A 14,669-nucleotide genomic window follows, 5' to 3' on the forward strand; every position below is an offset into this window, starting at 1 on the left:
GAGTTGTCTTCAGTCTTATCATCTCTGTGGCATTACATGGTGTATGTATATATATATTAATATATATATATATATATATATATATATATATACAGTACTGTTCAAAAGTTTTAGGCAGGTGTGAAAAAATGCTGTAAAGTAAGAATGCTTTCAAAAATAGACATGTTAATAGATTATATTTATCAATTAACTAAATGGAAAGTGAGTGAACAGAAGAAAAATCTAAATCAAAGCCATATTTGGTATGACCACCCTTTGCCTTCAAAACAGCATCAATTATTCTAGGTACACTTGCACAAAGTCAGGGATGTTGTAGGCATATAGTCAGGTGTATGATTAAACAATTATACCAAACAGGTGCTAATGATCATCAATTCAATATGTAGGTTGAAACACAATCATTAACTGAAACAGAAACAGCTGTGTAGGAGGAATAAAACTGGGTGAGGAACAGCCAAAGTCAGCTAACAAGGTGAGGTTGCTGAAGACAGTTTACTGTCAAAAGTCATACACCATGGCAAGACTGAGCACAGCAACAAGACAAGGTAGTTATACTGCATCAGCAAGGTCTCTCCCAGGCAGAAATTTCAAGGCAGACACGGGTTTCCAGAAGTGCTGTCCAAGCTCTTTTGAAGAAGCACAAAGAAACGGGCAACGTTGAGGACCGTAGACGCAGTGGTCGGCCAAGGAAACTTACTGCAGCAGATGAAAGACACATCATGCTTACTTCCCTTCGCAATCGGAAGATGTCCAGCAGTGCCATCAGCTCAGAATTGGCAGAAAACAGTGGGAGAAGTCTGGTCAGAAGTGGCCTTCATGGAAGACTTGCGGCCAAAAAGCCATACCTCCGACGTGGAAAAAAGGCCAAGCGACTCAACTATGCACGAAAACACAGGAACTGGGGTGCAGAAAAATGGCAGCAGGTGCTCTGGACTGATGAGTCAAAATTTGAAATATTTGGCTGTAGCAGAAGGCAGTTTGTTCGCCGAAGGGCTGGAGAGCGGTACACGAATGAGTGTCTGTAGGCAACAGTGAAGCATGGTGGAGGTTCCTTGCAAGTTTGGGGCTGCATTTCTGCAAATGGAGTTGGGGATTTGGTCAGAATTAATGGTCTCCTCAATGCTGAGAAGTACAGGCAGATACTTATCCATCATGCAATACCATCAGGGAGGCATCTGATTGGCCCCAAATTTATTCTGCAGCATGACAACGACCCCAAACATACAGCGAAAGTCATTAAGAACTATCTTCAGCGTAAAGAAGAACAAGGAGTCCTGGAAGTGATGGTATGGCCCCCACAGAGCCCTGATCTCAACATCATCGAGTCTGTCTGGGATTACATGAAGAGAGAGAAGCAACTGAGGCTGCCTAAATCCACAGAAGAACTGTGGTTAGTTCTCCAAGATGTTTGGGCCAACCTACCTGCCGAGTTCCTTCAAAAACTGTGTGCAAGTGTACCTAGAAGAATTGATGCTGTTTTGAAGGCAAAGGGTAGTCACACCAAATATTGATTTGATGTAGATTTTTCTTCTGTTCACTCACTTTGCATTTTGTTAATTGATAAATATAAACTATTAACATGTCTATTTTTGAAAGCATTCTTACTTTACAGCATTTTTTCACACCTGCCTAAAACCTTTGCACAGTACTGTGTATATATATATATTGCAAGACTGCAAAGTATTTTTATGTTTAACGTAGGATTACATCATAAACATTGGTTAACCAATCAACACAGGACCAAAGGGGGAGGGCGGGGTTTGTCTCAGGCAGGGCTGAGAGGCTGTGTAAATTAAAGAAACAAATGAATGTGAAATAAGTGGAAGAGACGGTTCACATTTCTTTCACTGTATTCTCAAGTACAGGTAAGTGGTAGCTAAAACACTACCTATTCTTTCATCTCCTCTTCGTAGTAGTAATCAATGATGATTAACATTTTAGTGCTCAATCTAGTGTAATAAAAACATGGCAGTAGTTGGTACAATAGCTATCAAAAAGGCACCAAAGGGTTGTTTGGTATTTCTTTCCTGGTAAGAGTCCAAGTCTCTATGATGTCAGGAAAAAGGCCAATCCTGGTCTGTCAAGTGCTTTAAAAAGAACAGGTGGAAATGCATTTAGTTATGTGTAGAGAGGATTCTGAATACAAATAAGAAAGAAAATCCATGTGTTCTGAAGATCTGTTGAGAAGGAAGGTGTTGTACACAAATGACATTACTTCTTGTTCATGGAAGGTAGAAAAAGAGATGATAAGTGACCTCATTTCCTGTCTGGGAGGCCCCTAATTAGGATTTTGGCTTCAGTATGTGGGGACATTTTTTTTAAACAGATCAAAAGTACATTGGTTTTGTCCAGGATAGCGAGGTGCTCAATGGAGGTGTGCGTTGAGGTCGTATTTCTCGCAGAACTTGTCCGTGAAGGGGATGCAGGTGAGGTACTCGCACCACTCGCACGTGATTGGGTAGACGTAGAAGAGCACAACGAGGCCGGCAAAGAGCCCCAGGAACACCAGCAGGAAGACGATGATCTGGCAGCGCTTGCGGTACATGTCAAGGCGGCCGAAGCTGATGTAGGGCAGGAAGGAGAAGGACAGGAAGAAGCCCGAGATGAAGCCCGAGATGTGGGCGAAGTTGTCGATCCAGGGCAGCATCCCGAAAGCGAAGAGGAACAGCACAACGCCCACCAGCTTGAAGAAGGCCCGCCACGGCCGTGCCAGGATCTGCCAGCTCTGGAACAGCTCCACGAAGAGGCAGGCCAGGATGCCAAACTGCGACCCTGCCGGACCCACCTGCAAACACAACACACAGGGACAGCAGCTTAGTGACCTGTACAAGCATGGGTTATTGTACCCTAGGAAATTGTTTAAAAAGAGTCACTAGAGGCATTTGGATACTGCTGAATACCCAATATGTTATTCTGCACCCGAAAACAAATGCTGTTTTTTGTTGTGTTTCTTTTACGTGTGTGCAAACAACAGTAAGCAGCACAGTTTAAATCAACAAGGGACCTGTTAAACTTAAATATGTTCAAGTCCCGCTGTCTTCTTACTAAAAGGTGATTGGGTTTTGATCTACTTTTCATTTCTGTAATACTAAATAAAAATGTCCCCGGAAGATGAACCCTGGCTGATTGATTTATATTACAATAGTTTTTTTTGTTTTTTTAACTGCTGATGGTTTTTGATGCCACCATGTAGTATCGTGAAAATCATTACCCTACTAATACTACTGGAGGACACTGCAAAAACGTTTGTAGAGGGGAGCCTATTACTGAAGTAGGGTCGTATTTTCAATTGATACTGAATTGATCTAAAAAGCGTTAATAGAAGTATGTAAATATGTACTATATACAGATGTGTTCATTTTCATAACCTTGGCTTAAAAAGGCCCCTTATGGAAGCTTGCACAATTGAATACACCCCAGTGTGTTTGCGGAGGAGGGTACGGTGGGTTACTTGTGCCGGGGCTGTGTGGTCGGCTGTACCTCGGCTCTGTAGGGCAAGAAGATGGCGCTGGCAAGGTTCCCGGTGATCCCACTCAGGATGTAGATGATGGAGATTCGCAGCCAGCCCGCCAGCTTCTCCAGGTCCCGCAGGATGGTCATCTGGAAACACACCGACACCAGGCAGTGCAGGATCCTGCAGGGAGAGGGCACAGAGGAACACCCTCAACGCAAGGTACTGCAAGAAAACCTTTGATTGTAAGTCGCCCTGGATAAGGGCGTCTGCTAAGAAATAAATAATAATAATAATAATAATAATAATAATTTCACCATGGCAAAACTGGATACTTTGGTGTATGTTCGTTCCCCTTTCGCAAACAGTGAATAGAAATCTAACAGTGCTGAGAATTCTCAGGCTCACTTGTTTCCCTCCAGCTCAAATCCCTGGTTTAAAGAACTGCCCAGTAGATCACTTTTAACTGGACCTGGTACACCATAGTAACCATACTGGGACTAAAGGGTTAATGATAAAGAAGGTACATTGCAATCATCATAAAAAATCATCTGGAAGAAATGGAGAACAAATTGCACTTCTGGAAGAGAGCGAGTTTGACTAATCCAGGATTAATCAGTTTAAAATCAAAGAGGCTTATCTTGGGTTCTGTGAATTACGCAGGGTGATTAAGCAGGGTGTATGCTATGTTTATGTGCAGGGCACGTGCCAGACAGCTCAGCAATCCGTTCAGTGTTCTACTAAATATGTCTCGCGAGGCATTAGGATCATTACCACACCCCTGCTGCAACTTATGGACACGAGGACGTCCAGCCCCTGTCCCAAATCCTTTTGTGGACACCTGAGAGTTTCTATAAGTGCTTTACAGAACACTGGTCTATTTACAAGAAAATACGTGCTTTCAATAGATAAGTTTGAGTACACTTGCTGGAAAGTAGGTTTTTTTCATAATTGACAATGTTTTACGTCAAAGCAATGTTGAAGAAAATTGAAAATTGTCTCTAAATCTTGGATTCCTCCAAATAGCCACCCTTTGCCTTAATAACAGCCTCACAAACACGAGGCATTTGGTTAACAAGTTTCAGCAGGAAATCACCCGACATGTCTTCCCAGCTCTTCTGCAGTAATTCCCAGAGATGTAGGGCACTTGTGGGTAGCTTTACTTTGACTCTTCTCTTCTTTGCCAGATAGTTCTTGCACAACTTTGAGGTGTGTTTCGGGTCATTATTTTGTTGAAGAATGAAGGACTGCCCAACTTGCCATAATCCTGATGGAATGGCATGCCTCTGACGTATGCTATGATAGCCATGCTGGTTGAACTTGCCATGGACTTGGTAAAGATCACCAACTCTGTCACCAGCAAATGAAGCATGAATATCTTAATATACTACTACCAGTGCTGCAGGTCGCCAACATTTCTGGAGCAAAATAGGTTTTATGGGTGTGACTTGCCAAATATTTTGGTCGAAAATATTTATGGTTTTACAATATTTTGTTTAAATATAGCTGATACAGTATAAGTAAATAAGTAAATAACAAATAAATAACATTGAAATAATGCTTTTGAAGTACAAGTTTTTTTCTTTCTTTTGTAGTTTGTTTTGTAATTCATTTTCTGTTAGGTCACAGAATCGCTGTTCAGCAGTTTTTTCATTCAGCCATTTTATATTGTATTTAGGAGTGGAGGTTGAGGGCGTTCCTTTGAAAAGGGGTGGGACTGACAGTGATGTGAACCAATCACATGACAGACGGAGACTTATTGTGGCGTAAGGATGTGAGGGCAATAGGCAAATCTATTTCTGCTCCCATGATGAGGTTTTAACCAATCACAGGTCAGAATTTCCAAGCACTGAATTTCCAAACTGTGACATTCGGCTTGGGTGAAGCATTATAAAACCACATGCTGTTTTGATTATTTCTACTGGTTTTAAAGGCCTGACGCTGTTCACAAATACTAATTTGACTGATTTAAAACTGTTTTCAAAATGACTTCCAGTAAAAAAAATGACTCAATAGATGCGAGTCAGTGCGCAGAGCTAGAACAGGTAGTCCTAGGCTAGCGCACACTCTTACCCAGCATGGAGGAAAAGAGACAACCACAGCCTGTAAAACTGATCAGGAACATCTGGGTTTAAAAAGGGAAGTAATCCACACACGTCATCCATACAGTGTACCTGCAACGAAACAACATAGTAAGATCTCCATTGCAAATAATTTGCATGATGAATTGCTTTCAGCTTGTCCCATGCATTGTGTACATGATTTCATGGTTGCTGTATTTAACAGAACCATAAGGTTATTAATCTAATAAAAAGTATTAACTTCAAAGCTACGATCGCCATCGCCCTAATTCGCAACACACACACACACAAAAAATATATGTTACTAAAATAATCATGTGACTCATTGAATACAATGCAATGGCTCGTTGCTTACAAAGGCTGTTGGAAGAGTTCCCAAGACAATTGCTAGAACATTTCATAAGAACTTGAGACCTGCAATCAAAAGTAAAAATGAAACTGGTTTTCAGTTTAGACCCTTGTTAGCTTTTAATCTGCATATTTGGTATGTCAATCTGCAACAATAAAATTGGGAGTTATAAAATAAAGACACAGTTTTTATTGGCCCCCTGGCATATGGAATAAGATTGGCATGATGATGGATTATAAGCAGAATGTCTGGATTCTAAAGAGATAGCAACTTTAAGCCCCTGACTCTACTGTACACGTTTCTTTTATTCAACAGCCACACCACCTTGCACTGTGCTCTAGGCTCCACTCACGTGTGAAAGGTAAGCATGGTCAGTCCTATACCACACTGCTGGACACCAGGTGATCTAAAGAGTGTTATTGGCTCAACAGTGGCGTTTTGGGAATCATGCGATTAGGATGGGATAAATACAAAAAGCTCTCAACATAATCCTATTTCTGACGTCTAAGCGTAACCAAACACCTCTTAAACTTCTCACTGCACAACAGGGCCTGTGACCTGAACACAAGCACCCCCAACGCAGAGTTATCATCACCCAGCACCCTGACATCCTACAGTAAACACAAACAGTGATACATTTACCTGTGAGCACAGGGTGGCAGTATCATGAAAATGCCCATTCATAAAATCACAATACTCTCTGGATGTGATTTCACACCTAAAAGAAAAAAAAAAAAAGAAATACATAAAGAAATGCTGTTATCTCGTCATTTAAGATATACAGCTCATGTAAAAGACAACATCTTGGGACGTTTTTAAAAATGTTCATAGGTTTGGTTTACCACCCCCCCATGTTTATATTGTAGCGTTCTCGGTTCCCGCAGGCAGACGGGCTCCTTTTGTACAGCGGTATCGGCGCTATGCTTCAGTGCGAGAGGACCCGGGTTCGCGCCCGCCCTCCGCCTGTGTGTGGATTTCCTCGCTCTGTGTGATGCACCTGCCTGCGGGAACCAAGACCGCTACATCGGTGTCAGAAGTGGACGCAGGTATCCCAGCACGCACTTGTCGGACTGTAGCCTGGTTAGCAAGTCCGGGGCGGACTTGAGGCTGGCAGGGGAGAGTGTAGCGTGCACGGGGGAAGGCAGCAGGAGGACTGGTAGGTGACGTAATCACACACAGATACATAAGCCCGATATACGCTCCTTGCAAAGGACAGCGGTATCGGCGCTATGCTTCAGTGCGAGGGGTCCCGGGTTCACGCCCGCCCTCCGCCTGTGTGTGGATTTCCTCGCCCTGTGTGATGCGCCTGCCTGCGGGAACCGAATACGCTACAATATTATGCATTTACTATGCTTTAACATATGGGTCAGGCACTGTTTCAGGATGAAAGAAGGACACCAAGTTTGGGATGCAAAGAGTCCTGTAATAACCAGGGACGGCCTTGCATATGCCAAGGCTGTGTTTTAATACACGTAGGTCAGCAGTGGATCTTTATCCATGTTTGAAGATCACCCAAATGCACAGCTGCACTCCCGGTTCATCTCACCTTCCTTTGGTTCCGATGCAGCACGGTCTGCCTGTTAAGACACAGTCCAAGTGGGGGAGGTTGGTCTGCTTCACGTCACTTTGTTTAGTGCAGATCTTGGTTACATGAGAGAGAAGGGAAGAAAAAGGGGGATCACTTTTAAGCCATTAGCAACGGTCGTTTTCACAAATAACTATGTTGTTGTTGCTGTCTCCTGTGAGCCGATATGAATTATGTAGTTTAATTTTTAAATAAAACAATACACATGTTGATATTCAGGTTGTACTGTAATATTGTGGCACTGGACCTAACAAACAAATTAGCTGTCTGTGCAAGACCTGCAGACAACATCAACTCTAGCCTTTATCTATATCTTCAATACCAGGTAAATAGCTGAGATTTGTCAGAATAACCTAAAGCTTGTACAGTTATGGAGAATGAGGTTCATTTCCTCCGCTCCAGAGGTAAATGAGTTAGTGGCTGACAAGAGATTTCCTTATCTCCTGTATCCTAGACTATCAGCTAGAACCTAGATTGCTCCCCCATTGTGACTATGTAATGGAGGCACAAAATCCCGGGCTCTTTAGAACTTACAGGCCATTTAGTGATGTCATCGGGCCATTCGTGAGGAGACACAGAGGCAGGTTCCTCGCAAAACCTGCATCAACATGAATTAACAGAGTGTCAAGCAGCAAAGTGACTGTGGAGCGTGTCATTTTAGGTACCGAAATATAAAAAAGCTTTCCAATTCATCTGCCAGTTACAATGCACACTCAGCATGGTTAACATTGTATTTTACATTTATTATGGAGCGTTTTATGGTCATCATATCATGGAAAATAAGAAATATTTCTTTATTTTTTTTCTTTTAATTTGATCGCTAATTGCTTCACCTTCATTATTGGGTCTGTTATTGCATTGCAGTGAATGCCCATAGATATGTATCAAGACTGCTCGATCGACTGAAGCAGTTATGCATGCTACACTTTGCTTACCTGGGATCCTGGTGACAGACAGACCCAAAATGTCTTGTGCTTTTATTAGCCTGCATTGGGGAGCTGGAGTGCTGGGGCCATTTCACCCACACAGCCAGTGTGGACTAGAGGAAAGAAAAAGAGAAAAACATGAGTACAGGAGTGATGGTGGGAGACATGCTGTTTATATGAAATGAAAGCAGAAAACCCTGATGCTATCCCATTAAAGCACTTTGAACCAATAGGCTGGTGGTATAAGTGTCAATATCCAGGATTAGGGGGGACCAAATGTGGAACCTGAATTAGAAATGCAACCCTGTCTTTTGTATTGTTTGAAACAAATACATTTCGGCAATAGCATCCACCTTCTTTGCTTTTAATGGTCAAATGCACTTGTCGGAGAAATGTGATTAATACAGAAGTAGTTACACCAGAGCAGATCCGGGTTAAAAAAATAAATAAATAAAAATAAATAAAATCGCTAAGCTTTTCAAGTATTATTTCAGGTACTGATAATGTTTGCCCCCCATTATGACCCTACAATTATTTGTAAAGATTAGAGTCAAATGTGAATACTGTGCATGTCTCCAGTACAGGATATCTGTGAGCACTTACTGAGCACTCCTCCTCAGAGGTCTGTACACAGCCAGAGCGGTCGTTCCGCACACAGCAGGCAGAGTGCTTCTCCTTCTCTCTCTTCTTTTGGATGAGCCGGTGCACCTGCTGGTCCTGCCGCATGCAGGGGGAGAACTTTGCACCCAGGTGGATGAGCGCCTCCTGCAGGACAGGGGAGGAACTGCTGTCAATTCCGGGTCAACTCAACTCAGCCATTTAATTATTATTATATATTTTCTTGATCGGACAGTTACACAGCCTTTTCTCATTTTGTTAAAAATATTTAAAAAGAAAAACGTGTAATAACTTAACTGCCCAGTACAGGGTCATTTTTACAATCTTAAAATTGAGCTACTTTAAAATAGTTTTTTAACTTACCGAACTTGGTCCAATCCAGAAGTTTTCCTGATATACATATTTAACATTTTCATAAACACCTTTATTCCTTAAAACCTGGCAAAACAGAGGAAAACACAATTTTAGCCGTAAGATTCAAATTTTTTCCCATAGGACTGGAGATATATTGAAATGCTGCCAACTGTAAAAAGCTATATTTCTATTTAGAACAAATCAGCCTGGTCCCAAATAAAAATGGCTTTACTTACAGAATCTACTTTCTCGTTCTGTGAAAATCCCGCAGGTACAAATCCATAGATAGACACTGCCAGGATTGTGATTAGCAAGTGGACGAAAGTTATCCAGTATGTGAAAAACGGTCTGAAAGTGAGAAGACACAAACATGTTGATAAATCAGATATTCTGCAAATTAAGTTCTACAAGACACCCCCAGTTCTTGAGGCCTGGCCTCCTATGAGACAAGCAGGCATGCTTAGATAACTCGTGTGTCTTTAAATCAATCTGAAAGAACGAGGACAGGTTAAACATCAATAAATGATTACATGAAAGCAGATAGGAGCTGGTTTGTTTCCAGGAAACCTTATCTGTTAATAATGATCAAAAGGAATGTGTTAATTATGTACTTCCCCTACAATGGAATGCACAGATATTTAGCACTGTACAATACATGTTACTTAACCACAACATGCAATATACGCCTTTTTATTTTTGTTAAGTCTCATTTGGGATTTTATAAGATTCATTATCTAGTTTAATACCCCTCTCTCGAATTCAGGTTCTCACCTGTGGTCATCCATGTCCTCTATCTGTCTCTTGACATAGCTGTCGATGCGCTTGCGGTACGTGCGGTTGGTCAGCTTGCCCACTATGCCCAGCCCGTACGGCCTTTTCTCTTTGGCAAAGAGCTTCTTGACGGGCACGGAGATCCTCTGGCCCCGCCTCTGCCCGCTCACACTCACCACCTCCTGTCGTAACCGGACCTTCGGCTGCACCAGCGGGCCCTCCTTCCCCTTGCGCCAGCCCCGCTCCAGCGGCCTGAAACAGAAAAAGGGTTTCTCTTTGTGAGCCCTCTCAAACCAATACTGCTTTATGGAAAACCGACATTTACCTCGAACATATAGTACAATAAATAGAGCTACAGATGTTGCTTCTTCCTCATAACGGAAACTCTGAACTGTTCAGTCCCTTGTCCCCAGTCCGTTTATAACCTGTGTCCTCCCAACTTTGTTCTATGTACACACACACACACACACATTTCTGTGAGGGAACCAGCTCATTATCAATGTAACAGGGCGGGGCATGGCACGAAAAACTTAACAGGGTCAGAAATCAGTTTGACTTTCAGCACCACTGGAAATACTGTACAGCACATACTGTATACTTGTACTTCACCTCCAGTACTGGGAAGCTAATCTGCTTCCCTGAAATCCATATCTGCACTCTGACGTTTGTTCTGTTTAAATGATGTTACACAACGTTAGCCTTGTCCCAGGAAACAAAGCATTCAGGCAGTCAGGGACACATTTTTGTTTCAGTTGTTCTGTATTTTGTATTGAGTACTGTCCTTTCCACCCCACCCCAAACATTTTTGTGCAGCCATCCCACAACAGCTACCCACACCCGCCATACTCACAGCATGAGGTGGCTCTTTTCAAGTTCGTTCTTGTCCAAGGCACTTCCGGTGAGGTCCGTCTCATCCAGGGCCTTGCTTGCCTCTGCCTCTTTGATGGCCGCCTCGGAGGGTGACTCGAACACTTCGTCAGGGTAAGTGGACATCTCCTCATGCAACACGCCATCCTGGACCAACAGAGAGAGGGGGTTACTAGAACAACAAGCATCTCCCTTGATTTAGGGATCACATTAGTCCACTTTGTTTTGTTGTCTGTTTTCTGCACGTCCCACATTGACGTTGCTGAAACAAAGCTGTGATTTTGAATACTTTGGTCGACGACGATACAAACAAGTGGTGAGATAAAATGTGCACCCCTGCTGTCACTGTTCAGTGATGTAAAGACTTGAGCAGTAACAAATCTGTTCAATAAAACACTGCCACAAGATGTCAGTGGTACATAAGAAATAACAGCGATGTCTCTCTGGTCCTTTGCACACCTTCTGACAGAGGAGTCCAAAAATATGTGCATGTACAAATTAAAATTAATGTAAAAATATATTTGATATTTAACTTATTTGAATGAATGTATAAACGGCATAATCTGTTTCTCTTATATTTGTGCATTAACTGAATGTTTTATGAAAAGTACGGTACAACAGGTACCTTTTATTTATTAGGATCAGCTGAACACACTAGCTTTTGAGACTATGAAGGTCTCTTCTTCAGATGAGAAGTGGAAACTGAAGATAAAGAAAGTTTTTCTTACTGGTCAGAATTTTAAAAATCTATAAGCTAGTTTTAATCTTATGCTTTTTTCCTGAATCGCTGTTCCATTTGGGATGAGCCTCTAGCAATGTTTATTAGAGTCAGGAAAACTAAATAAACCCCTTTGTTTTATTAGTCGATTAAACTTATATTGTGGTACAACAAAAGTTCTCAAAATGTATAATACTGATTTGTGGCAAGTTGATAAAATAATTTGATGCTTCACCCGGGGTCTAATAAAATTCTAAAAATGTAGCACGTTGCTAAAACCTATGCTTTCTAAATATGGCAGTTCGCTTGCAGTATCTTTAATTTGAAAACGGTGCCTCACCCGAGCAAAGAAGGAAGTGTCGAGCTCGTCGGGGAAGTCCACGGTGTCCTCCTCCAGGAAGCTGGCGGGGGTAAAGCTGCGACGCTGTGCCCGTCGCAGAGTGCTCTCCTTGGATGACCGGCCCTGCAACAGGTTGAGTGAGCTCAGTGATGGCTTCTTAAAGAAAAACATCTCCACCCCAGCTTTCCCTAAGCTTCACTTAGCAAACCATACCCAGTACCTACCAATAAAACTTTGGAACTCACTTTCTATAAACATTTTTGAAAAGAAATAAATATGCTGGAACACCAATGACATCACAAAGTTCTAGAATTCCTGAAAGAACTTAAAGTTAAGTAAGAACTGACCAGTGCTGGGTTGCACCAGCTAAAAGGCGCAAAGTTTCTTAAAATGATTACCTTAGTAGACCTAAAGGCTCTACTCAGGTAATAATGCTATAACTAAACTAAACTTTTATTGTATGTACTGCTTGTTATTGCTTACTCCTTTTATAGCTGTCACTATACTGTTTTGTTCATGTAAAGTGCTTTGTGGCGATTTATAGCCCAGTTCTACCAGACACCCAGGTTCTGTTGTATTTAGATATAAAAAGTTGTTCGTTTTTTGCAGGAAAATGTGTGCAGCATACCGGTAAGAGACTTTGTGCATATGAAATGCAGCGCCCTGATGCTGACATGATCGATGAATTCAGGTTTTTAAAAAAGGATAGCTGTGAAGCAGCTCTATTAGTCCAGTCCCGCGTTCCTCACCTTGACGAGCGCGGCAGCAGCGCGGAAGCTCATCCTGGCGACAGACTCTCGTTTGCGTCGGCGAGGGATGCGGTTGAAGCCGGAGCGGGAGCTGGTGAAGGAGCAGAGGGAGGTGGCGCCGGGGGTGATGGGGGTGTGAGGCACGCTGTACCCATCAACCTCCTCAACCATGCGGAAGGCCCTCCCTCGCGCCAGGGGGTCGACAATCTGAAAATCAAGTGCGAGAACTGGGTATTAAAGCTACTGTCACACACAATAAATAGCTAGCAAATAAACACTGCCCACTCCAATGACTACACAAATAATGTTTTAAATCAAAATAATAGAAATAATATTTCCTAAAACTCGGTTGCAAGTTTATACATGTTAATATTAATGTCTATCTTCTTTTTAGCTGGGCCCCACAAAGCCTTTTAGGGGTGAGATTATGTTACCTTAACCACAGCCCATGTCATGCCTTAATGCTAAATTAAGTACCTGCAAAAGTATTTGATCCTTAGAAACAGTCAAATATTATCAGCTTATTATCCATGCTCCCAGCTGCCTATCTGACACTATTATCATCCAATAAAAGTGTTGTTGCTCCAGCACATCCTAGCCAGGGGCGCTACCTACCTTCTGCATGCCGTGCTGGGAGGTGGGTACGTAGAGAGGGGGCGGGGTCTCGGTACTGGTCAGTGAGATGTTGTCCTGGCTGGGAAGGTCCATCTCCCGGATCACCTGCGGCTTCAGCTTCCCGTAGCGCTGGCTGCAGTGCCGCAGGCTCTTACGCTGCCATTTCTGAGTGGCATCGCTGTCCTTACTGACCCCGAACCAGTCTGCCGTTCCCCTGATGCACAGAGATTGAAGAAATACTAATTTTTGTATTACCAATGCAGTAGGTTCCAATGATAACCTGTGATCCCTTACATTAGTATCATAACACAATCCCAGGGTATTGTAGCCATCCTAAATTAAATGACCAAGTAATCTGACCAGGCCAACCACTGGAAATAATTGCAGGTATATATTAAATAATAACATACCTACTGATTTTAAAGCTGCATAGTACAATGCCAATTGATTGTATCAGAGAAAAGTCTAATAGTTTAATACAATATTATACAACTTTTTCATATCAAATTGCATTGCTGCAGATCAAAGTTGAAAATGACTCCACACTAGTGGCTAAGTGCATTGGTAATAATATACACAGCCTTGGTCGTTAGTCCAAACTCTAGAGGCAAGCAGAAGTCAATACAAAGCTCACATTCCAGTAATCAAGACCTTAATTGCTATGATAAACTAACAAACCCAGCTACTCTGAAGAAACACAGTTAAAACAGTATTTGAGCATTGCAGGCTTAAATCAGACAAGCATTAAAAAGTATGAACAAGCATTAACAAGTATTAACAGGCAGCCCATACAAGAATAAGTGTTTAAACAACACTGAAGATTATATATATTAAAATTCAATGGGCTCTGTTCTTTCTGTTTTGTCTGATTTAACTTCATAGCAGCCAGGAAAACATCAACACAGGGCTCCACTGAAAAGGAGTCAAGCTGGGCGGCTGAAGAGTTGTGTATATTAGGGGGAGGGCAGTAGGAGGACACTGAGAATGTTTACTGATGCTCCTATTAATAGCACAAGTACAAATCTATCTGCAAATTATCCAGTGTGTCCTCACATCCGCAGAGCTAGAGGCGTTTAAGGGTTGATGATAAAACTTTGGGTTCAAGGCAACGCTCACCATGAAGCGAGGCCCACATTTTTTATGATGATCTTCGCACTTGATTTTCAGGCCAGTGACAGCCAAAATAGAAAGATATTAACTTTATTATTAAAACGTAATAATTTACTTCACTTATCTTGGTACTGT

At 42.1% G+C, this 14,669-nt stretch overlaps 1 protein-coding gene across 5 annotated transcripts in view; it reads right to left on the minus strand.

The window, feature by feature from the left end:
- Positions 1–1,832: 1,832 nt before the first annotated feature.
- LOC117431680 (inactive rhomboid protein 1) overlaps positions 1,833–14,669 on the minus strand; it is a 63,683-nt gene continuing 50,846 nt past the window's right edge. For all 5 annotated transcript variants that reach the window (XM_058995881.1, XM_058995879.1, XM_058995880.1 and 2 more), the window contains 15 exons: positions 13,425–13,638; positions 12,810–13,016; positions 12,061–12,183; positions 10,986–11,149; positions 10,136–10,387; positions 9,601–9,712; positions 9,374–9,448; positions 8,996–9,157; positions 8,402–8,505; positions 8,001–8,064; positions 7,428–7,522; positions 6,524–6,599; positions 5,525–5,625; positions 3,481–3,634; positions 1,833–2,785 (listed from right to left, as the gene is read on the minus strand). In XM_058995881.1, the coding sequence (XP_058851864.1) occupies positions 2,366–2,785; positions 3,481–3,634; positions 5,525–5,625; positions 6,524–6,599; positions 7,428–7,522; positions 8,001–8,064; positions 8,402–8,505; positions 8,996–9,157; positions 9,374–9,448; positions 9,601–9,712; positions 10,136–10,387; positions 10,986–11,149; positions 12,061–12,183; positions 12,810–13,016; positions 13,425–13,638 (2,323 nt within the window). In that variant the 3' untranslated portion in view covers positions 1,833–2,365. The remainder of the gene's footprint in view (positions 2,786–3,480; positions 3,635–5,524; positions 5,626–6,523; positions 6,600–7,427; positions 7,523–8,000; positions 8,065–8,401; positions 8,506–8,995; positions 9,158–9,373; positions 9,449–9,600; positions 9,713–10,135; positions 10,388–10,985; positions 11,150–12,060; positions 12,184–12,809; positions 13,017–13,424; positions 13,639–14,669) is intronic.

Source organism: Acipenser ruthenus, chromosome 22 (assembly GCF_902713425.1).
Source record: "Acipenser ruthenus chromosome 22, fAciRut3.2 maternal haplotype, whole genome shotgun sequence".
Taxonomy (NCBI): Eukaryota; Metazoa; Chordata; class Actinopteri; order Acipenseriformes; family Acipenseridae; genus Acipenser; species Acipenser ruthenus.